Genomic DNA, 26201 nt, shown 5'->3' on the forward strand with positions numbered 1-26201 from the left:
TTCAGGAGGAAAGCTAATTAATCCCAAGGGACTCATAGCAGCATTCAGTTTACAATGGGAACATCTTCAGCAGTTATCTCTCTTTGCCAATGCTTTCGTATATAAAGTTAAGGAATCTACCCCACCACCCCAGCTCCAAACCAGGGGACATAGAGAACCAAACTTAGCATCAAAATATGTATTTCTGCCTACTGAACTACCATACCAAATTTGTACTTGATTGGGTAACCATAAAAAAAGTTGCCCATTCATTCTTATGCATAGTTAAGGAATCTACCCCACCACCCCAGCTCCAAACCAGAAGACATAGAGAACCAAACTTAGCATCAAAATATGTATTTCTGCCTACTTAACTACCATACCAAATTTGAACTTGATTGGGCAACCATAAAAAAAGTTATTAGAAAAAAACAGAAAATTTGTGGACAGAAGAGTGACAGACGGACAGACAGACAGACAGACAGACGGACGGACAGAGTGATTACTATAGGGCACCCGCAAATTCTTGCGGGGCCCTAATAAAAAACGAAAATATTAAATCATATCAGATATATACATTAGAAAGTAGGGTGGGTGGGCGGGAACTTGTTGCACTAAGCGCTGCGAAACCTCGAATAACCTCTAATTCTTAATACCTGGACACAGGTAAACTACCTGTTCCGCATGATTTCATTTGAACTCATATCAATCGTTACAACCCAATCAAATTTTAGATACTATAAATACTTCCTGAACACGTAAACAAACAACACCACGTGTTTCTGATACCATTTATAAATATATTTTTTAAGAATTTTGTCGCCCTGTTTATATCCCTTCTGACTGTAAGAGCGTCTTCTCAACATGCTCAATATACACATGAGTTCTATAATTTTAATTTCTTTAATTTCCCACACAAATTAGATTTAATTTTCTGTTTTGTTTTTGTTTCACCTCAATAATTATATTTTCTCATGATAATTTTTCAAATGTGTAATTATGTGTCTTTTGAATTCAAAGTTTTCTAATTATATCACATAAACTTAGGTTGTTTCTTCTTTTTCTTCTTGATGTGTTTTCATATGTCTCTGTAAACTATCTGGATATTTAAAGTCCTTCCCACACTCCTCACAGCTATGGTCTTTTTCGGATGTATGTGTCTGTGTGTGTCTTTTCAAGTGTGCCCTTTCACGAAAGGCTTTCCCGCAAATATCACATGAATGAGGTTTTTCTTCGCTATGTATTCTCATGTGTCTTCGTAAACCATCTGGATATTTAAACTCCTTCCCACACACATCACAACTATGAGCTTTTTCAGATGTATGCGTCTTTGCGTGTCTTTTCAAGTGTGCCATTTCACGAAATGTTTTCCTGCAGATATAGCATGAATATGGATTCTCTCCTTCATGTATTTTCAAGTGTCTTTGTAAACCCTTTGAATCGCTCAGTACTTTTCCGCACACATCACAAGAATTGTCTCCTTCTCTCTCTGAATTCCCAATCTCATCACTCTCTGCAGACTCTCCATCTGCATGGGTCTTTAAGTACATCTGCGATTGTTCCGACTGAATGAAAAAGTTTCTTGCATGGGTCTTCATGTGTGACTTAAAATGCTGAGATAAAGAGAAGATCTTCTCACACACATCACATTTATAATGCTCATCTCCTGTATGTGTCTTTATATGTAGATTTAAGTTCTGTATGTCCTTGTATGTCTTTCCACACACTTCACATTTATAAGGTTCATCATCTGAATGACTCAACATGTGTCTCTTTAAAAGAGATAATTTCTTGAAGGTCTTCCCACACACATCACATTTGTCATCAGCTCTATGTGTCCTCATGTGTATCTCTAAGACACTGGATTGGATAAATAACCTCCCACACACATCACATTTAAAAGGTTTATAACCTGTATGGGTCCACATGTGTCTGCGTAAAGCATTTGATTGCATGAACGCCTTCCCACACTCCTCGCATTTAAAAGGTGTCTCACCTGTATGTGTCCTCATGTGTGTTCTTAAGGAACTCGATAAGCTGAATGCCCTTCCACACAGACCACATACATACGGTTTCTCACCTGTATGTATCCTCATGTGTTTCCTTAAGTTTCCTGCTTCCTTCAGCTCACTTCCACAAATCTCACACTTAAACAGTTTTTTACCTGTATCTGTCCCCATTTGTGTTGGTAGTTCATCTGAACAGGTAGAGGTTTTCAAGCAGAATGTTACATTCATTTGGCTTTCTCCACTGGTGTACTGATGCATCTCTTTAAAACTGCTATACAAGTTGCGTGTTCATATGTCTTTTCAAATAATGTTCTCCAGGAAAAATAGCATGCAGAGGGTATTTAAATGGTATATGTCTTGGGGTGATTCCCTACATGTTCTGAATGAGTCATAGGTGATACATTCAAAATGCTTTTGCCCAAGTGTTGTTTGATGGTAATTATCAGCACTGTAATTGGTTGGTTGTTATCAGCACTGTTACTGGTTGGTTGTTATCAGCACTGTAGTTAGTTGGTTGTTATCAGCACTGGTATTGGTTGGTTGTTATCAGCACTGTTATTGGTTGGCTATTTTCAGGACTGGTATTGTTTGGTTGTTATCAGCACTGCAATTGGTTGGCTATTTTCAGGACTGTAATTGCTAAACTTTCCAGCATCACTTTGAGTGTGTGATTTGGATGAATAAGCTTTATTTCCTCCCCTAAAAATGTGACAAAGGTAGAAATAAATTGTAATACTAGATAAAGGTTATTGTCTTGTGAAATGTAAAATCTAAGATAAGACTACAAACTTGTGTCAGAAATCTACAAACTTTCAAATAAATTTATGTTACTTCATACAAATAAAATGAGTAATTATAATTGTTAGTCTAAGAATCATTGCCTTAGGGGGTGATTAAAAACATAGGAAAAATGTATATTTGAACTAGATCAGTTTTGTTGATCAAGTAAGCTTCCATTCTGAAATTTTGAATGATTTTATCAAAGAGTGAGAACACAAAATGTTGTCAAGTATGGCTTGCACTACTAGCTGTAAGACAGACAACTCAAATGAGGGAGCTTGTTGTAAAACAAGACACCGAATCTTCCATCACATTTATCATGTTATTTAATATCATATAAATAGGATGTTGTATTATAAATATTTTCTTTCTTTTAAATGGTCCTCTGACACAATTAAAACAATGACCTCATGAATTTCCCTTAGGAATTGTGAATTGTTATTTCATAAATTCATTCCAAAAAAATAAGTGTTTTTGTTTCTATTTATATCTACAGTCAATTCTCGAATTATCGCCATTCGATTCATCGCCATTTTCGCAATACCGCCATGATTTCCCAAGAACGTTTTTCCTGCTATATAAAATTCTCTTTATAACGCCAAATTCGCATACCGCCATCCGCCACCCTGTTTTCACAACAAATGTCCATTTTTAAGTGTCAATTATCTCGATATACCGCCACAGGTGCGTGTGGTCAGTGAAGCGCGGCTAATTGGTTGACACTATCCCAGTTGTAAAGCATGCAAAGGCAGACAAGGTACCTGTAATTAAGTAATTAAACAAGAACTAAATAAACAAAGATTTTAACATGAACTGTTATAATAATTTTGTTTTCTGTTTAATAAAAATCATTTAGTCACGGCTTTGCCACGAAAGCGGTGGTTGTTAAAGTACGCCGATAACTATATAATTTAGATGATCTCTGCTCTAAACATTGCAACATTTGCTGAACAAATAATTATACGGTATAAATTGTGAATGTTTAATTAACAATGTTGCCATAAACAATAAATTTATTCAAGAATTCATTTTACTTACTATCGGGAATATATCACGACGATCGACCCAGCACTTTTTTTTTTTTTTTTTTTTTTTTTTTTTTCAATAGCAGAACTGCAGATTTAAATGCACACCCATGTACTTGTCTTTATTTCATAACTGCACATTTTGTTTTAGCGAATTTGTACATTAAAAAAAATAACTTAAAGTATTTTCAATCAGTTTTTATATACATATACATGTAATAAGAAGAATAGAAACGCTAAATGGTATTTCTAAGAACGGTAACTCTACTTCTTGTTTTCCAGATGATGGGAAATTCAATTCATTGCCAAATTCATTATACCGCCGTGATTTCTAAATTACAAAAGGTGGCGGTTTATCGAGAATTAACTGTATATATACCAGAAGATTCATCATCAAATACTGGATATTTGGACACTGTGTATGCAAGGTAGCGACCTCTGACTTAACGACCATATAAACTGGACATCTGCTCTAAACCTGAAAAAGATTAAGCAAATCATTCTCAAGAAGAAACACATTTGTAATCATAAGTACTGTGAAATCACCATGATTTTCTAGGGGGACCTATAATATTTATGGATTTTTTAAGTCTCAGACTCCAATATCCATCACAGAAATTACATCCCCACTAACAACTACTTTGTCAATATATCTATTCCTTGGATCTTCTGAATATATGGCATGTATGAGTTACTCATGAAATTACTGTAAAAGCACAAATATTTGTGGGGGATTAAATTTTGTTTATTTCGTTGTTAACAAAATTCAACGAAATTAAATCCCACATGAAATTTTATCTGACTATATATTGAAGAGGATTAGTTCTAAAACAACGTAATTAATTGCACACAAAATTATTTTTGATGACAAAACAACAAAATTTTATGCCCAAGAAAATTTGTGCTTCTACAGTATGTCCTTACGACCAACAAAATGTAACAAACATTGACCATGTTGACAGTCACAAATAAAAATCTCACAGTATCCTGTTATGTCATTTTAAATTCATGTTAGTTATTAGCTGGTATTGGACTAACAAGACTAGTATTTGTTAGTCTAAAAATATGATTCATATAAATTATTTAGTAAGGTACATTACCATAAAGTAGCTTCTTTTTTTGTTTTTTATTTCTTTTAAATAAATGACATTATTTCGGATGTAGCTTGTAACACGAGCTTTGATTGATTACAAAGTCGAATGTAAATTTCCATGCATTCGACTTGAGCCAGGTCAAAATAAAATGTGACATCACAATGCATACTTTCTCTATGATAAAAACCAAATAACAAGATGTCATGATGCCTACTATAAGTATTTATTTTATCGATAGATTGAGACACACTTTATTAGACTCTAATGTAACTTACAAAGCATTTTTATGGGTACAAAGGAAATAAATTTGTTATCCAGGTCCAATCAATGGTGTACAGGGATTTACTCCAGGTTGTATTCCATACACCCTTCGGCCTCAGGGTTTATGGATAAAAATCCGGGGTAAATCCCCGTAGTCTATAGAAAGAATAATTCACATAGGCAACACTGCTGTTCCCTTCAGTATAGTCATTTGGTTGTTTAATTGACTCTCTGTCACTATTAGCCAGCGCAGCGAGTGTCGCGAAGCGACGCTCGCAAAGCGAGCTCAATAGACTAACGTGTAAGAACAGAGGAAATTCGGATTGAAATCTGTACATACGTCAGCCAAATTTCTCTGTGCAACATTCCCAGAATTCCCGCACTACCCAATGTCCTTTGCGCAAATAAATAAATAAATAAAATAATAACGTAAAACATACTAGTAAAAGGCTAGAACAGTTTGTGGAAATCTTTCAAAGAAACAAAAAATAACTCTACAATGTTTTTCAACCAAAATTGCACTAGGTCTATAGTTTCAAACAGACGCTCGGTTGTCTCCGTAAGCTCCGACAAGCTCTGTGACGTCGTGTGACGTCACAGTTAGTCGAGATATCTCGTGCGCCTTGATATTTGAAGTGGCTGATCAATTTTTACAGTGTTTTTGGTGGTACAACTGCGCTCGCCCCAACGGTCACACCGTAAAACATATTATTTCTACATTGCTTACCGTTTAGGCATGTTAATCCCAACATGTAAATATTCAGTGAAATTTCTGTTCAAAATATGGCTCCCATGATGAAATTGTTTACCTCCTCGCATAAAAGAGTTCCTATAGTTTGTTTTCTTTACATGTGAATCTAAACAACTATCAACTGTGGCTATTGTATTGAACACCAAATCTAAAGAAAACAAACTATAGAAACTCTTTTATGCGAGGAGGAAAACAATTTCATTACAGAGGCCACATTTTAAATGGATATTTCAGTGAATGGTGACAGAGTCAAATAAACAACCAAATGACTAAACTGAAGTGAACAGCAGTGTTGCCTTTGTGAAAAATTCTTTCTATAGTTGACTGAAGTTGGGGTTTAATTTCCAGACATGAATAATTAATGGTAGTCCAGAGATTCTGTAGACATCAGTAAAAATATATATCCAGCCCAGCAGAATCTCAACAAAGATTAACTGGTAATCTAACAACCAAGCTTATTGATAAACGTGATGACTTTAACTCCTCCTTGGCACCTGATCCCACAGGGACTGACAAATAGATTTTTAAGGCACTTGTCCAAGTGCAAGTACATGGTCAAAATTGACTTGCCCTACCTGAATTTTTGCTTGCCCTACCATAAACTAATTCAGTCTGTATTTATAGATATTTAAAAATAAGAGGAAGACAAATGCTGAGTAAATCATACAAGCCCCTATGCCCAGCTTTAAATTTATGGCCTACAAATAAATTCTATTTTTGATAAGTCACTTGCCCACGGGCAAGTGGTTGATAAAATTTCACTTGCCCACCCCTAAAATTCACTAGCCCCGAGCATCAGGCAATGGGATTTGTCATCCCCTGTCCCACCTCTGATGTTTTGGTGGTCCGTGTTTGCTCCTCTTTTATTTTGTATTGTTTTATGGACTTTTTCACTTAAATAGACCCTTTCGTGATAAGTGCGGTACTGCTCCTTTGCATGGCAAAATGATATATTTTGGTGAAATATGACGAAAAAGCAGATGTTTCAATAAACCAAAAGTCATTTATCTATCTTTTAACAAAAACTCCGCCAAACGTTATTAATTTGCCCTGCAGAACAGCAATACCACAATTACTGTGAAGAGGATAACACTGTTCATTATCTCCATATATATCATTATATGAATTTTTGCCATTGTTTTTAACCGCTGACTGGAACAGAGTCAGAAATTAAAAATATTTAAGTATAGGTGAATGTTTTTCAAAACAGAAATGAATGAATGCGTTGAATGAATGAAGCGCTACTGTACTCTATACTTAAGAAATAAATAACAAGTTTATAAACTTCAATGGGAATTGAAGTGGGTCGGTCACGTGATCAAATCCTGTGAAGGCCGAAGGCCTTCTCAGAAGATTTGATCATGTACCGACCCACTTCAATTCCCATTGAAGTTTATAAACTATTTATTTATTTCTTATATATACATTTGAGACAGACAATTGAATATTTTCGAATTTATTTATTGCACTAACCGTTCGTCGTAGATTTTGAAAAAATGACGCAGGGTGTAAATCGGCTTGCATGGCGGTTACGCTTCGAATTCGTTAGGCTAAGGAATCTATTTCAAAGGGAATATTTTGTGAAAGGCTGCTTGTGATCAGTAATAGTGAACAGATTGTTGTCTGGGAATATTTTATTCGTGAAAAATGATAATCGATGCTGAAAAGACACAAGAAACACGTCCGAAGTTTGATGATAAAAAGTTGGAGGAATTTCGGTCGCTGGAAAGGGATGGATGGATCATGGACTGAGACACTTGTTCGATCCAGTTAATTTGCAATTTGATCAAAAACATTCCACGGTTTCAGCAACTAAAGGCATACTTATCGTAAAACACTGATAAACACGGAGACACTGGCGACAGCTTTACATTGAACTACGAAAACGCCGAGGTGTTTGGCAGCTGTTCATGGCATGATTGCAAAGATATTTTCCAACAGATTTACACATTTATCGTGAGTAAAATTTAAAGATAAAATAAAAGTTTATCATGAAAATTTAACCAAAGGTCTATCCAAAAAATAAGGATGAACGTTAGAGACTGTGCAACTGACAAAAGTGAAGAAAAATGTAAACAAACGCTTGGCTCCTAGTTTTCTCTATGTACACAGGTTGAATCGATGGCCCAAAAACTGTATGAAATACTTGTTTACATTTAAAATAAAATAACATTGTTATTTTACTTGCTTATTTTATTCATTTTTATACATGAAAAGCAAGCAGAGCAGGTCATTTTATAATTCATGTACCGGTAGATATTATTGCGCCGTGTGATTAGGTCACGTATTGACCTCTGACCTCTGACAAACTTCATACAGAATTGAAGATATTTTCTCTCTGTATGTTTATATAATGGAAAGATACCACAAATGTATATATATCAGAATATAGAAAAGTCGGGACTAGCCCTAGTAGCCGTACTAGTTTTACCGCTTGCCTTTGAGCCATACATTCTCACATATTTCCTTTTCACTCGTTCCACTGACATACTTTAAAAGGAACACGTTTATTGCACAGCTCTTTGGATACATGTATTTATCAAATTATACTACTAAATAGGGTAAGAAATTACCTGATAATTGATCCTTTGTTGATCAATACCGATCTCTGTCTGGCTTTGTGTACAAAAATCAAAATGACGATCCCGATCCCTATTATTGTGATGCAAAACGCTTTTTAGCTCACCCGAACCAAAACCTTTTTCAAAAGAACCACTGGGCCAATTTTAACCAGTCTTGGTACAAAGCATCCTCGAATAAAGGGCAGAATTGTAAAAATAAAGGACAAGTTCCTTCACAAGGGGAGATAATCAAGAAAAGACAAAAATAGGATGGGTTCATTAAAAAAATCTTCTCAAAGTTCTTAAGAACCAAGTTGGCCAGAAAAGTTATATTGCCAAGAACTAAAAACACCAGACCAAAAAAGATTGTTCGTTGCCACTATGACATTTATAGAGATATATTCATCTCTATAATCCAAAACCTCTTTTATAACATCATTTCCATTAACTGTCAGGAATATATCAAACTATATGCATGTTTGTTTCCTGCAGTCAACAGTCTTTTGACCCAAGTGCATTTAAAGGATTTCATAAAGTTGTCAATATTTACCATCCTTAAAACCTCCAGACAGGTCATCCTGATTATAGCTATTGTTCTCTTTAAGCAACAGGAGCTGTATTTTTGAACATTTTATTTTGCTGTTAAAATGTGTTATCAAGAAAAAAGTGAACCATTTTATTTAATGATTTATTATTGTACCTAAATAATTATTTTGTTCTAGAAAAAAAAATTATATGATGTTGAACAATTAGAAAAAAGATGGTCAAATTGGAAATGTCTTTTTCAAAGTAATGATTAAGCATAGGAGTTTTATACTATTGTTATATTGTAACCTATGTAAGACTGACATATTTATTTCACACACCCCTTCCACATGTAATATTGTAGGTGTGTGTCTCACCTTGTATGTAAGTGTGTGTATGTCTGTATGTGAGAGTGCCATTAAGGTCAGACGACACGATCCTCAAATGTATCTTTTGTATCTATTGGTGTTATACAAAAATTATGCATATTTGTCATTGCCTTGTGATTTCTACACAGTTTTCAATATGTTTTAAATATAAATACATAAAAAAAATTGTGATTTAGGCCATTCAGATGATTACCCATATGGGATATAGAAGAAATATCAACCTGTGGTATCTTGTCCAAATGCCTGGTAAGGTACCCTAAGTCTATTTCAGGAAATATGCTTAAGTACCTTTTATTCAATGACAAAGTCTTGGAAAAGTTATATATTTTTGAGGAACGTATCGTCTGACCTTAAATATATTTAAATGTTTGCTTCCGAACATATATGTAATGTGTTGTTTCTGTAAATAAATAAAAAAAATGTATTTAACTGATTTTAAACCTTTATGACCCATTATACTAAAATAAAGCAGAAGAAAGACTTCTATATACAATACAATATACAGTTTTATATATCATTATTGTACAGGACGACAAGAAATTAATTTTGATTCAATTGAATCTTGTAAATTAATAGTTCTTCCACCACAAATATCAACAATTAACAGAAGATTATTAACGTTATTTTTTTCTGCCATGGATATATTTATTATCTATTATCAATATATATTGCGCCAGAACATTCCCACATCAAAGTCGCAGCTCATATTGCTTAAACCTTACTTATCACATTTGATTTCGATATCAATTAAAAGATATCTTAATTAAAATTTATTTAGTGAGGAAAGTTTGTCAATAATAAGTACAGGAAGAGAAATAAATAAATGATTCAGTTTTTGTAAAATTAGTTTTTACAACAGCGCCCCCCCCCCCCCTTTAAAAAGAAAGACGTCCATGCTATTTAATTGACTTACAGTTGAACAGTGGAACACTGATATTTTGAATACCTTGGATATATATCAAATTGATATGGAAGTCTTTATTTCACCTTAATTATTTCTTAAGCTGGAAATGACCCGTATATCGACATAATATCATTTCAATCTTCCTGTCTCCGATATCAACACGGGGATATACCTTTCGAATCCGATACCCCTGACTGATTTCTTAACTCTGGTCTAAATTTCTAAAACGTTGTTAGTTGGTTATTCACTGGCCGATTTAGAGGGGGGTCCGCCCCTCCACCCTTTGTGTCCAAGAAAATACACAATATTTGTTAAATCAATGTTTTTTGTGTGTGGGCCCCTACACTGACCTCAAAGTGGTCGCCCCCCCCCCCCTTTTAAAAATTTCTGGATCTGCCACTGTTATTGACATACAAATTGCTGAGGCATCTTTAATTTTATGATCGATACAATGACCTTCCCAGCAAATACAGTTTCATGTCATATGCTCATTTTTTTTTTCAAACTGATTGTAAGGTCATTATTAACACAATGAGTTGTCCACGGATTCTCCCCTTTTCCCGAACATAACAAGAAGCACGTGTCGGGTGTCACATGTCCACAGGGGATGCTCAATTTTTCAACCTTGTCATTCATCTGAAAAATTGTAGGACATCCAGCATCTGAAGTAACTCTGATAGTGTGTATCCCTTGGTTTACGTATGGCTTATACAAGTAGTTACTTCAGAAAGAGCAAGCTCCAAAAACTTGATCCGTGTCACTCATCTGAAAAATGTAGGTTAAATCGAGCAATCAAAGTAAGGTCCAGTAGTGTGCATCCTTAGATGTACTCTCTGTAGCTAGTTCAAGGTTAATATAGGGCTTATAGTAACTTTAGAATAAACCTGCTCCAAAACTTTTAACTTGTCACTATCTGAAAAAAGGTGAAATCGAGCATCCCAAATAAACCTGGAAATGTGCATCCTTAGACGTAGCATCCATGCAAGTTTAGTTTGTTAAAAGGAAATGGGACCTAATACTAAAATTTAGATCAAACCCAGCATCATAAGCAAGGCACCATTAAAATATATAATTTGCATTTTTAATATGAAAATTTTCAAGAAAATCAAACAGAAATATCATGCATGTATCTTGCTGATCAAATCATATTTCAACTATATTATTATTTTATAAAAGATAAAAACTTAGATTGCTTCATATCTTAAAAAAAAACAAAAACATTTTCACTATTTTGAAGGGTGGACAACATCATACAATGTTCAACTACATGTATTTTGAATTTTTTAATTTCAAATGATATGAAATGATAACAATTCCTTGTATGGATATTGCGGCTTATTAATTCAAGATAATCCCAAAATCAAAGTTTATTAAAATGGAACTTCTACATCTCTGAAGACAATATGTTAAGTATCTGAACTAGTTGGTTTTCTTCACTGGTTTGTTTATGTTAAACTGATAAGCTGCATGATATACCTTTCTGTCCCTATCTATTTTTGTTACATTTGTATTTCTTATATTGATGTGTACTTATGTTAACCTTAAAGCTTTCTCATCTATCAATTGACTGCATGTGTATACTGTATACAGGGAAATTTTCGCCCCTTTCGCCCTATCCTCATTTGGGCGAATTTAAAACAGGGCAAATTCAAAGAATACACTATATAAATTTCTTTAAAAAAACTATGACTGGGCGAATTTAAAATGGGGCTTAATTGTTTGCGAGTGTGAGAGGGCGAAAATAACTCTGTATACAGTATATCCGAAATGCATCACATTATAATTGATGATCATATTTCTCAATGTGGCTTAACATTTGATTTCTCCATGTTTAAGTATCCTTCATGTATACAATAACTTTCACAGTACATACATGTACATTACTATCAACATAATCAATACAAAATAATATGTTAAATAATTTATTGAATAATTATGTCAATTTTCTTTTCATTTGAATGTTTCTCCTTGTGTTTCTCTAAAGTTCTTAATTTAAAAAATCCCTTTCCACACACTTCACATATAAATAAAGGTTTATCATCGGTATGGGTCCTCTTGTGTCGTTGTAAGCTTAACGCCACAGCAAAAGCCTTCCCACACACGTCACACATGTACGGTTTATCACTTGTATGTGTCCTCCGGTGATTCTTTGAGTGTTCGGAATGGATCAATGACCTTCCAGAAGGTTCCTCGCCATTGTGTATCAAAATGTGTTTCTTTAAGTCACCCTCGTGAGTGAATGTCCAGTCACGCCCATCAGGTGTTTTTGGATTATCACTTGTATGCACCATCATGTGCATCTGTAAGTTATCTGATTGATAAAACACTTTCGCACACACATCACATCTATAAGATTTATTGCTAGTATGTGATTTCACGTGTCTCTGAAAGCAACTTGAATCAGAGAAAGCCTTTCCACACACTTCACATTTATAAGGCTTTTCACCTGTGTGTATCCTCATGTGTTTGAGAAAGTTACTTGAATTACTGGAGGCCTTTCCACACACATCACATTTATAAGGTTTATCACCGGTGTGGACCCTCATATGTGCATATAAGGCATCTGTTCTTTTAAATGCCTTTCCACACACTTCACAAAGTTTGTCACCAGTATGAGTTTCTTTGTGTATCTGTAAGTCTTGTGAGTTGTTGAATGTCTTTCCACACAACTCACACTTATAAGTTGTATGTGTCTTCAAGTGTCTACGTTTGCTACATAAATGGTTGAACCTTTTCCCACACATTTCACATTGATGAGGTCGATCAGAAGTATGTATCTTCATGTGTACTTTTAAGTGGTCCTTTCGACTTAAAATTCTTCCACAGATGGTACATTCATGACCCTTTTTACTTGACTGAGTACCATCATGACCTACTAAATTTTCTGTTCGTTTGTCACTTTTGGAGAATTGTGAGTAGTTTTCAGCATTGCTTTCGATACACAGTTTAGATGAAATCGTCCCTTGCTCCACCTATAATGTAAAAAAAAAAATATTTCAATGCTTGCTTTAAGTATTTTTGAATTTATTATATAACTGTGTCAATCAAAACACATAAATTCAAAAGTCATCTGGCAAATTAACTTTCTCATTATTTAATATTTACACATTAAGTCAGTGTTTGGATTCTTTATGATAGATTCTTACAAAATACATGGAATATGCCAAAGTATTTTGACCTTCATAGCTCATGACCTTTTGCTTAGCAAAATTTAAATTCTAGTTGAATTAACAAGAAATCAACTCATCTAACTTTCGAAGCATTATCACTGAGAAAACAAATAGAAATGTAAACATTTAAATTTTAAATTAAACTATTTTGTGATACAGATGTACGCATACATTTTTAACAGAATATAAAAATTAAGAAACTGTCTCAAATGCTGATAAGTTGTTACAGTGTGGACAATATGTTGTAAAAATTTTGTGGTTTCAAACACCTTTTCTCTTTATTTATGTTTTTAACCTCGTTATCATGAATTCTCACTACAGTCAGGTAAAATGGCATGACCTACTTAAACAGATTAAAATGTCTAGTCATCAAAAAAAAGAATGAAACAGTTATTGCTGCTTAATTTTTCAGTCCGTCTGATAATTGAGCAACCTTCAAAGTACATGTACAATATTCACTAAGCCCTTTGATGTTTACTGTAAACAAACTTTTATTCGCGACGACTTTATTTCGCGATTTACCAGGGATAAACTAGTTTGCGACGATTAATTTTCGCGATCAAGCCCTTTTGCATCTGTTTTTAGTAGACAATATCCTTTAAGGATGTACAACACACCAAAAATTCCTGTCGTTTAATTTTCGTTATTTTTGTATATTTATTACATGAGTATATTTTCTGCATGTTTGCATATTTTGGACAAAATCGTTCGAGTGGTTTTTGGACAGGAACTTCCAAAAGTTACCCCCTTTAGTTGTTTACAAGGAGAGAAAATTTTTAATCAATGAACTACTTAAACCTTGATTTTCAAAAAAACCACGTTAGATATAAATGTCAAATTTAATTGGCTTATTCCTTTAACCATTTAACACAAAAACATAGTCATCTTTTTGATATACATATCATCAAAACAATTTTTAAAGACCTTAAACTGAAAAACTATGAATTTTCTAAGCCTTGAAAATTGCGTATTTTTCAAATTCAAATTTTTTTTGTGAAAAAACCTGTCGTTTAATTTTGGTAAAAAACTTTCTTTATGTAGCTGGTAGTAAAAATAATATTAATAATTTTTTGTATAATTTTTGTACGACCAGTTTTGATTTAATAGCGGAAAATTACCCCCTCACCCTTTCTCAATAAATCACGTTCCCGCTCGTTTTTCCAGACGGGGGTCGATCACTCTGTTATATGAATCTACAAATACACATCAAAAAAATTAAATTTGAATATTGCTTTTGCTTCAAAAATATATTAACTTACAAATTTAAAAGTTCTCATATGTAAAGCCTATTTAAATGTAGATTTTTAGGCAATTTTTGAATACCCCTATTACCCCCACCCCTTCCTTTTTTGCGTCGCAGACCATTATCGTTTGACGAAACGTCGTTTACAGTGCAAATATACTGGTATTTCGTCAAGAATCCCGTAGGTATGCATTAGTTTTTAAGTTCATGAATGCAGAATAAATATTGACTACTCTTTTTATATGTATCAGGAAAAAATTACTGAAAGATTTTAGTGTTTAATCCATATACGTATGCGTTATGCATTCCATATCACATGAAACCTGGATACGAATTCAAGTTTTGTTGAACTTGAATATGTTGATTTTTAATTTTATTTCTTTAATTTTATGCATTAAAAATGGTGTATGTTCAACTCTCCTGTGATATAAATGGAATAATTGTAGTTTCTTTCATGTCATTATTTCAAACGAGACAGTACTGTATGTGGCCGTGGGGATACATCGACATTTGCATTAGATGTACATACACCCCTCATGATATTGTACGCATTTCTTTCAATGTCGTCGCTTCTAAAGCATGTTGTAAAGTTAAAATGAAAATTCCGTATTCGTCCACATCAACTTCAAAATATCAAACATTAAACTCTTCATCTATTTCAATTAATATCAAATCGCACATTGATATTTTTAAAAATCTTATAGGCTACGTTTTGTTTTGATTCGAGGAAATGCGAACCGACATTGTCGACAGAAAGTCAAAGTTACGATTTGCTGCAATAGGATATTCATAAATGCAGATAATTTCAGTACAAGTGAACAATTCTTTTCAATTCTATACTTACATTGTGTATATGAGGTCTATAGTATTCAATTCTCGGATTTATCAGGTCATGCTGTAAATGTATCTGATTCTGTGGAAAACCGTGAATAAAGGGAAGGAAATAAACATCTCCTACATTTTCAGAGTTGTTCCTCTTTGATCAGTAAGGGTCTGAGAACAACATCGATTTTACATTGTAAAATGTTTTTGTTTATTTAAATTGTTGTTTTATTTAATTAAAGAAGAAAAACAATATTTATATCGTGTATGCACAAATTGTAATGAAGACCATTAATCGGAATGTTATATCGCCAATTGTACATGATGAGAATTTCGGCAATGTAAAATAAAATTTCCAGAATAAAAAAAATGCTGTGCTTTGATCAAAAATACAATTTATTGTATATGAAATTAAATGAAATAAACATTAAGGGATGGTATTTTATGTCTTGCTTTTTACGGAGTTTAATCGGGTTAATTAAAAAAAAAACAAGTTAATTGATTGAATATGGTACGCACAATCACAGCCAATCCCAATATCCCAATTTTCTTTCATGATTGATATGCATCGGGATCGTTTTACTCGTCGTTTTGACGCTTTATTTTTGACGTTAAATTTGACGTCACGTCAAACGTTCAATTGAAATCGCAAGAGTTATCTCCCCCAGTGTGTTGTACGTCTTTAAGGACCAGTTCGCGGCAAGAAATATTCGCGATAACGAGGACCCTCGCGAACTTCGTGAAAAATTCTCGAACGTGAATAAAAGTTGGTTTACAGAAATCTTGGTCCAATTGAGTTTAGGACAATAAGGTGTGACTGTATTTTGGTTCTTAGACTTATAAATATTATTATACCCCCCGCTTGAAAAGCGGGAGGGTATATAGTAATCGTTAATTCCGTCCGTCCGTCCGTCCGTCTGTCTGTCCGTCCGTCTGTTACGCTTTGGGGTACCCATCTCTTATCCGTAACTCCTCTCATACCACTGAATGAAATTTGATGAAACTTTCATAGAATCTTTATTACATATTGCCATTGTGCACCTCCTATTTTACTTTTTGATCCAACACATAATTTGGGTTTCCCGGCCACAGGAAAACATGGACATTTTCACCTGTTATAACCATATGGAAAGCGGGGGGTATCATTTAGTGAGCTCATCGCTCACAGTACCTCTAGTTGATATAAAAAACATTGCACAATGCATTTATTTTTTTAAAAAATATAATTAATAAGTAACTAGTATATTCAAATATTTTCATTTTTTCCCCAGTATATTCTTCTATTTAATTTGCTGATTATACATGTATTATAGTTTATCTTCATAAATTTTCAAACAAGAATAGATAAAAAGATACTGCAAATATCTGTTTCTGACTCTTCAAACTTTCTGTCTTATGTCTATTTATCTTCGATCATTTTGTCTTATTAACAACTTTCATCTCAAAATGCAAAGTGCTATAGCTGAAGGAACAGCTTTGAACTACTTATTATTTGTTGTGGTTGGGTGATAATGATTACTTAATATGAACATGATATCAAACTGGAAAATATAAATTCATGTACCTCCATAGTTCTCTGCTGCTGAGTTTCTCTGTCTCTTTTTGAAGTATCAGGATTCCCAAAAGGTCTTTTCTTTTCTACAATCAAGGCATGTTATCTGTAAGATTGCCACAAAATCTATTTAATATTACAAAAATGTACTCAAATCGATGAGACCAAGAATTGCTTGATTGATTGTATACTGTTTAATGTCCCTCTCCAGAATATTTCACTGATATGGAGACGTCACCATTCAATGTTGGTGATCGGCTGCAAATTTATGCCTATGCTCGGCACTTACGGCCTTTGAGCAGGGACGGATCTTTATCGTGCCACACCTGGTGTGACACTGGGCCTCAATTTATACGGTCTTATCCAAAGGACCGCCCCATTTCGTTGCCTTTTACGACAAGCAAGGGGCTACTGAGGACCTATTGACTGGCTAACTTCAAATATGGAACTTATGAATGTGCCTTAGAATTCATGAATTGTTTCGGAATATTATACAAATGATTTTCTTTTATATATATATGTTAACCTACCAGTAGATTGGTCATCCGATAATAGATTTTCAGAACAAGATGTGGGCAACTCTGCCATCATGATCTATTTATAGCTCAAAACCCCTGTAATAGAATTGTTCAACAAAACATCTACATTAATTTTTGAAAATCTGTTAACAGGTAAAGATAACAAATCGTGGCAAATTTTTCATCAGAAAATTTCCTTCTGGTCAAACTTCTTTAAGTAAGTAAGTAAGTAAGTAAATTTTATTTAAAGTTGGCATTGTATACTACATACATAACGATAAACATGAGCTCTGTAGAGCTCTTAAACCAACTATCACAGTTAAAATATCACAGAAAGACGTTTACACATAAATTATCATGCTTTGTTTGTCATTCAACTGAATTTTCTTAATTTAAGCCCATCTCCACCTCGAAACTCCACCTAAACCCCCACCTATAATCAACAGACTTGCAAATAAATATAGGAAATATCAGAACAACCCCCCCCCCCCCCCATGCATGATTTCCGAGTTAGAATGCCCATCCTGTACAAATGATGAAGGAATTATTTTAAGTTTTTTTAATTTTACTTTTACTTTTTGCATGCAAGTTTAAAATTAGTTACTCAAAGACTTTGCCCTACTACAAGATGGAAACAAAGGGACTAACTCTTAAGCAAAATATGTCATATGAAAAGGGTCTGTTGGGAATGGGATCCTACATGGGGCAGTGGAATATCCCTTTTAGTATGAGCTATTCTGTCCAGCAACATGACAATCGAACAATCTTTTTTCAGCATACCATACCTGCAATATTTTGTTTACAACACTCGAAATGCCGATCCCGATCAGCATTGCGCGCAGAAAATTCGAAGTACTGAAAGTACTGATCGATGTGACTTTAAATGCATAATTTGACAGTCATTGAAAATGAAAAAAAAGATTCCACTTTAAAAATGCTATGGCTTTTATTTACTTACTTACTAAATCCTCTTCGTTCCTTTTGAAGCATAGGGCTATCATAGTCACTCTCCACAAAGGATGTATTCGGTAATAACCAATAATTGCCCCCCAAATCAAACTTTGATGGAGATATATTTAATTAAGAGTCAAAATCAGCAAGCATCGAGCATTTAGTTAAAAAATGTGGAAAGTGGCATAGAAACAGATTTGGTTAAAACTCATATTTAAATTTTCAGAACAAAGGGTATGATAGAAAAAGGCAAGCCAAAAATAATTTTTTGCATTGTTGCTATGGAAACCACGCGCCTTTCAAATAGCGTGTTTTGTACTTTATCATGACACTTGAATTTATGGTTAAACAAATACTTTTTTATTACTAGTCATTTAAAAAAGCTTTTCAAATTATTATTTTATTTATATGAATATACTCTATTTTAACAACTGTTGAGTATTAACATTCTCTTCACCTTTTGATGAATAAAACTAGTTTTTGGAGGTTTATTTTGCTTTTAAAAACAGCAAATTTGAAGTACTCTATAAGAAATCTACAACCACATTAAAGCTTATCAACATAAGAAATTTATTAAACAGTATTTGTTCTAGAAGAATCAAGAAAAAAATCTGCAGGCAACTAAAGCAATTATATATGACAACTGATTTAAATCCATAATTTTCTGTCAATTTTGCTTCAAATTACCTCCCTTTGGTATAGCTCTCTAACATAGGAGGAATAAACGGTAGTTTGCTAACATTGTTTTCAATAACAATGTACAGAAGACTAGCAGAAAATTACAAACTTGGAGCAGTCTGAGCCTCAGTTTTGTCGTTTTCATGAGTCTTAATTACGGTGAGTGATTGAAATTTTTACAATTTACCATTACAACAGTTACTGAAGAATGTATAGCATAAATTATACATGCAGTAAAATATGTAACACTTGGCAAGTGTTTTTGCACATTTCAATTTTATTCTGATTGATTATATATGTTAGCATTACTTATTTTATAACTAAAAACAAAAATTAAAGATTATGCATGGCATGCGGAACCAGGAGGAGGGGGTATCCCCCCCCCCCCCAATAATATTGCTGATATTAAACTAGTCACTCACCAGCTATATAATGATTATAACTTGATTGATGGTCGAGTAAATAAAAATTCTGTATATAATAGTAGATATCTTTATTTACCATTTTAGATAATGCATGCTTTTCACATGAAAAATTATGAATTTATGAAAACCAACACTATTATGAAATGTTTGTAAAATGGAATGACCTTTGTTATGGCGTCCGTAAAAAAGAAAAAGAAAAAGGGGCAGGGGGTTAACTCTGTACTTAATATATTTTAGTTTAGGAAAGGGGATTACCTTGGAAGTATTGTGATACACACAAGTGTATTACGTACTAGTGTGGACTAGTGGTAACTGAATTGTATATATACCACAGTAAAATAATTAATTAAAAAAAAACTTTTTTAGCTGATGTCATCCAGTGTTTACTTATAAAAGAAAATTCATATTCAGCTAACATTTTCTACGGTACCACTGAACTAGGTTCAAATAATAAGCATCATTAGATTTAAAGCACGTAAATTTATGAAATGAATACAGTATCTATACTTCATTTTTTCATGGGGGGGGGGGGGGGTATTGGAAATATTTAGAGTTTTGACAAAACCTAGAACCAATTTACCTTTATTGCAAGTTTTTAAACTTAAAGAATATTTAAAATCAATGCGGTCTCAACTTTGTGTTGTATACTAAGTATTTCTGTTTTTAGAATGAAATTCGGCACTTTGAAGCCAAACTCGGAAAGAAGCAGAAACAGATATAGAATTGGACAGGAAAAACATGTAAATAATACATTTAGTAAAAACATTAACTTTTTAAAATGAAATGATAAACCATTGAGATTTCTTGGAATTTAATTGATTCCAATAAACATGCTTTGCATTCATCATCATTCCTCAAGCTCAAATAGAAATGGTTCTAAGTATACTATATGACGGCAAAGCTGTATAATATTATTACATTTTAATTTTATCACTTTTTTCAGATTATGAGAATACATTATTACAGTACAGACCATTGATGCTGGAAGTGAGTGGATAGTGTTTACCGGAGACTCAGGGATCCAGAAAAAAGATCCATAAATTGTACAGTGTATTCATGAAAGTAGATAAAATAAAATGTTCGATCTAAAAGTGACATTGTTTGTTTGTCTGTTAGCATTTTTTATTGATATAAATCTAATAACTACGTATCAATTTTTAGCATGCAGATTCATAATTATTAGATAGTCGAAGAATCTGAAACATATCTTTATATTCTGCATTTTGAAGTATCATAATTAAAACAAGGTCAATATTAAATGATCGATCAATTAATGTTAAAACTGACAAAATGTTTTTGTGAGAAAATAGAAAGAGGGCTAATTTATATATTGTACCTCATGTTGGACTGATGTTGGTGTGAGTAAAATAAAAATGATGATGAACTAGTTTAAAGTCAGACGACACGTTCCTCAAATTTATGTTTTGTATCTCTAGGTATTATGTATATGTAAAATATTCATATTTGTCATTCTCTTCTGATTTCTACATTGTTTTCGAAATGTTTTTAGCTCACCTGAGCTGAGAGCTCAAGTGAGCTTTTCTGATCACCCGTTGTCCGTCGTCTCCGTCCGTCTGTCTGTCTGTCTGTCCGTCCGTCTGGAAACTTTTCACATTTTCAACTTCTTCTCAAGAACCACTGGGCCAATTTTGACCAAACTTGGTACAAAGCATCCTTTGATGAAGGGAAATTTAAATTGTTAAAATCAAGGGCCAAGTTCCCTTCCAAGGGGAGATAATCAATAATTTACAAAAATAGGGTGGGGTCATTAAAAAATCTTCTTCTCAAGAACCACTGGGCCAGAAAAGCTGAAACTAATGTGGAAGCATCCTGGGGTATTGTAGATTCTAAATTGTTCAAATCATGACCCCCGGGGGTAGGGAATCCAAGTTTTACATAGAAATATATAGGAAAAATCTTTAAAAATCTTCTTCTCAAGAACCACTGGGCCAGAAAAGCTGAAACTAATGTGGAAGCATCCTGGGGTATTGTAGATTCTAAATTGTTCAAATCATGACCCCCGGGGGTAGGGCGGGGCCACAATAAGGAATCCAAGTTTTGCATAGAAATATATAGGAAAAACTTTAAAAATCAGCTTCTCAAGAACCACTGGGCCAGAAAAGCTGAAACTTATGTGAAAAGATCCTTGGGTAGTGTAGATTCTGAATTGTTCAAACCATGACCCCCTGGGGTAGGGCGGGGCCAAAAAAGGGAATCCAGGTTTTACATTGAAATATATATGGAAAAATCTTTGAAAATCTTCTTCTCAAGATCCATTGGACCAGAAAAGCTGAAACTTTGGGGTAGTGTAGATTCTAAATTGTCCAAATCATGACCCCTGGGGTAGGGCGTGGTCACAATTTGTATTACAAATGGGGGGGATCTGTTAAAGAACAGCCTGGCCAAAGTTTCTCAGGTGAGCGATGTGGCCCATGGGCCTCTTGTTAGATATAGGAATGCCCATTAGGGTTATTAATGAATATCTTTTAGGGTCAGTTCAAGTTTAGACATTCATTTATATATAGCTCTTCAAGATTTTTGTTTTAGGCACCAGTATAGATACTGAGGTCTTAGCTGTCTTGCAATATTAATTCTTAATAAGGACAGCAGGAGAATATATCATCGGTTCAATACCAAAGGTTTCAGTCATTCATTCTTGACAGACATGGTATCATTTTTTAAAGTGCATGGTCTGGGATAGGCATAAAAAACTGCAAGAAAAAAAAGGATGGGGTGGGAAATTCTCCAAACTCGCGGGGGGGGGGGGAACATCGGGTTATGTTGAGAAAAAAATTGGGTGGGAATGTCATCCCCCCTACCCAACCCAAACCGGATGCTACATGCCTGATTGATATGGTTTTACTTTAAAATTATGTGAGCTGTCATAGTGACTCTCTTTCATAAACTATAATTATTGTGAGCAAGCTCATAAAAAAATGCTATTGCATTAAATGTTTTTATTTCAAAAAAGGTCCAAATATTAATTTAAAACCTTTTTAAAATTTTGCTTGTGCAGATATACATACCAAAAATGACTATAACATACATGTATACTCAAGTCATACATGTAGGTAGTAAAACCATTGTGTTGAGCACAAACTTTCAATAAATATGTAAATGTGCCAAACTCATATAGTACACTTTTACTGCAATGACCTTGAAAAAGCTATGTCCTTGAGTCAAGGTCAAACATGTCCAAATGAACTTCAAGATCATGACAAACCTACAGCTCAAAAATAATATCCGAGATGAAACTTCAAGTCTTTTCATTAGAATGTTACAGAATGGGTAAAGATTGCACTATTCTTCTACCAATGACCTTGAACTTGTTTAAATGACCTTGGGTAAAGTTTTTGACACATCTCTAGATCACAAGCAATCTTAATATCAAGTATGAACTTTCAGTGGAACTTCATTGAAATGTTATGGACAAGGCAAAATTTTACATACATATGGATTGGTGAACAAGGTGATTCCTACCCCCCCCCCCCTTTCCAAGTTTCGTTTATGAGGAATGTAAAATTCCTTTTGAAATTAAATATGCATTTATTTATCAACAATAGTAAAATTATGAGTATGCTTTGATCAGAACAAATATGACCAATATAATGGACACTGTACATGTATTCAAATTACCCCCGTCCCTTCAAAAAAGCTTATAAATGCCAGATTGTCACACATTTTAACCATTTGTAACTTTTTTCTACTAAAGTTGCCTGCAAATTTTATTGTATAGATATTACATATAGATAACCCCTAACAAGATCACATCATTCATTTTTCCAGCAGTGGTTGTAGATTTTGTGTATATAGTGATAAACATATGTAATTTTTTTCAAAATTAATAAGCATTGACGCCATGTTCTTTTCCCGTTGTCATGGCAACAATATGACTACAGAAATTTTGTTTTTCCTATTTATGAAGAATAAAGTAATTCCATCTTTTAACAAATAAAGTAACCAAAATACCTTATCTTATCACGTTCAGAAAACATATTCATAGAAAAATGTCTAAAAATCATTGATTTTCATGAGGATTTATGAACCCGTTGCCAAGGAAATGAATTTCCTTGGATACCAGTCCCTTCATACGTTCGAAAAAATTTTTAACTGTGTTTTAGCATTAGGTAGGACAAAATCTTTGATATACCAAAAGCTTTTGAAAAAATAAAATTTTGACTTTCCATTCAATGCTCGATGCTTGCTGATTTTGACTCTTAAGTTCTTAAACAGGGGAGTATATGCTGACTTCAAAGAACTGAATATTGTTTGTTACGTCATAAAAACAAAAATTGTGAATACACTGCTTTGAAACTGTAATATTTTCTGTTAATTTATATTTCTCATACAATTTATTGAATTCAGCACATTTCAGAAAGCTTTCAAAATTTGACTTTTTGGGGGGCAATTATATGCAATATACCACACATAGTTCTTTGCTCTGTTTTGGGCTGTCCATTTTGCCTTTCCAATGTTATCAAGTTCATTCAATCTTGATTTCCTCCAACTGTGTAGTGTTCGCCCTTGTTTTCTCTCAACGAATTATGTTTCGGCATGTATTTCTTGCGATTATTTCAAATGGTATCATGTATTCTGGGACACACTGTATGTTATGTGTGCTTTAAAATGAAGTGCATTTTGCAATAATTCACATAATGCAGTGATTTTTTCAAAAAGCTCAAACTTGGACACAAAGATAAAATGACAAATTTATCCGACTCATTTGAATTAACAACCGTACAGTTGATAGTTTGAACTGATTGAATAATTTACTTTCATTTTCAGATAAAAAAATCATTGTTTGCTATTAAAAGACATTTCATTCGCCACCCAACTATAAGTATGCGATATGCTTACCTGATTTTCTTGCGTGTTTGGCGAAGTTATAGAAAAAATTCTAATATGTTATTGATTTGGATATTAATGAGTTGTTAACAGTTGTTGACGGCCTTGGACAACAGCTTGCACTCCCGTCCAACAGACCCCGACCGCTACCCCAGTCAACAACTGTATACTGTTGATTCCCTTTCTGTTTTTTTTCATTTCCAAATCGAAGAAATTGATTGAACAAAATTTATGAGGTTTCCTATTTTCAGAAAAGGTACACACTGATTGATAATTAAATAAAAACATATACTTCATATATATGTGTTTTTTGTGGTAAGACCTTTCATTGGATTTTATTTACACTGTAAATATCTTGACAATGACGTTGGAGATTTATGCATTTATGAGTTAACTTTACCCAGTACAGTTAAGGTTACAAATGGGAATAACAGCGATTTATGAAGATAAAAATTACATTCATTATAAGGATGTAGGTTTAAATTGCATCTTGGATCAATGATCTACCTTTTTCTTCTAATACGCCCATAAAGGTATGTAGTATCCAATTTTGGTATGCATAAAACACTAGTTAAGTTCTTTCAAAAGACACCAAAGTCAATGACCTTGTGATCTTGATTATGACCTATATGTTAAAAATAGCTTTTTTTTAAACCTTCGCCATTACTTTTAGCCATAACCTTTGAACGATGAAAGATAGAGTTTTCATATATATTTGGTATGCATACTCTACGAATAAAGTTTTTAAATGACAGCAAAGTCAATGATTGTGACCTTGACTGTGACCTTAATGCTAAAAATAGACGTTTTGAACCTTCGCCATAACTTAGAACCGTAAGAAATAGAGACTTAATATTTAGTATGTATACTCCACTAATTATTAAGTTCTTTCAAATGACACCAATTTTTGTGCCCCGCTTTAGCGAAAGCAAGAGGACATTAAATCTCATTCTTTTGCCCGTCTATCAGTCTGCAAGTCTGTCACAAAAACTTTTACGTTTGTCATAACCTCTGTACTAGGAGATAGGGCTTTCATATTTTCATGAATATTATTTATGACAAGACCTTTGTAAATACAGAAAACAGGTATAGATTTCATATTTGATATGTGTATTACCCGTGACAAAATATTTTAAAGCATGCTATGATTTTTTACCACTTGACCTTGACATGCATATTTGCCCCCCCCCCTTTTCTTTTCAAAAATATTAACTTAAAGTATATATGAAATATCAAATATGAGTGATTTAGATCGAAACAAGTAACCTTGAATAACACTGATGCTCCCTTATAGCAACTTATAGGGGAGGTTAAACTCTCTAAAATGTAAATGAAATATAGTTCACAATGTAAGACTTGTGAAATATAAAAAAAAAACCTCGGCACCACCTTATCAAAAGTTATGGCCAAGGATAAAGTTTCTTAAAATTTGGTCAAATTTCAAGGTCAAAGTTCTTGGTATACAAAGGAAAACCAAGTAACAAAGATTACATAATGTGTGAAGCGTGAAAGCCCTAGCCTTAACCGTTCAAAAGTTATCGCCAAAGTTATTTTTTTAAAAGTCTGTCAAACTTCTAGGTCAAGGTCAAAGGGTCAAAGTTGTTGGCATCAAATGAAAAGTTTTTTCCACAAAGATATTACATACTAGTATGTGAAGTATGAAAACGCTGTCTGCAATGTCGTCTTTCTCCTTTTCAATCTGACATTTCATTTAGGGCT

The 26201-nt window shown here is 33.5% G+C and overlaps 2 protein-coding genes across 2 annotated transcripts; both read right to left on the bottom strand.

The window, feature by feature from the left end:
* Positions 1-789: 789 nt before the first annotated feature.
* On the bottom strand, positions 790-8520 carry LOC134231739 (zinc finger protein 235-like). The gene is made up of 3 exons (XM_062713703.1): positions 8473-8520; positions 4173-4271; positions 790-2687 (listed from the first exon to the last, which is right to left on the bottom strand). The coding sequence occupies exon 3, from the start codon at positions 2244-2246 to the stop codon at positions 1023-1025; it is 1224 nt and encodes a 407-aa protein (XP_062569687.1). The 5' UTR covers positions 2247-2687; positions 4173-4271; positions 8473-8520; the 3' UTR covers positions 790-1022.
* Positions 8521-11405: 2885 nt separating this feature from the next.
* On the bottom strand, positions 11406-18354 carry LOC134231742 (zinc finger protein 664-like). The gene is made up of 4 exons (XM_062713704.1): positions 18232-18354; positions 17596-17679; positions 17078-17151; positions 11406-13250 (listed from the first exon to the last, which is right to left on the bottom strand). The coding sequence occupies exons 2-4, from the start codon at positions 17654-17656 to the stop codon at positions 12201-12203; spliced, it is 1185 nt and encodes a 394-aa protein (XP_062569688.1). The 5' UTR covers positions 17657-17679; positions 18232-18354; the 3' UTR covers positions 11406-12200.
* Positions 18355-26201: the final 7847 nt, after the last annotated feature.

Source organism: Saccostrea cucullata, unplaced genomic scaffold, assembly GCF_032062105.1.
Source record: "Saccostrea cucullata isolate Sc308-1 unplaced genomic scaffold, CSIRO_AGI_Scuc_v1 ctg4237, whole genome shotgun sequence".
NCBI classification, from domain to species: Eukaryota; Metazoa; Mollusca; class Bivalvia; order Ostreida; family Ostreidae; genus Saccostrea; species Saccostrea cuccullata.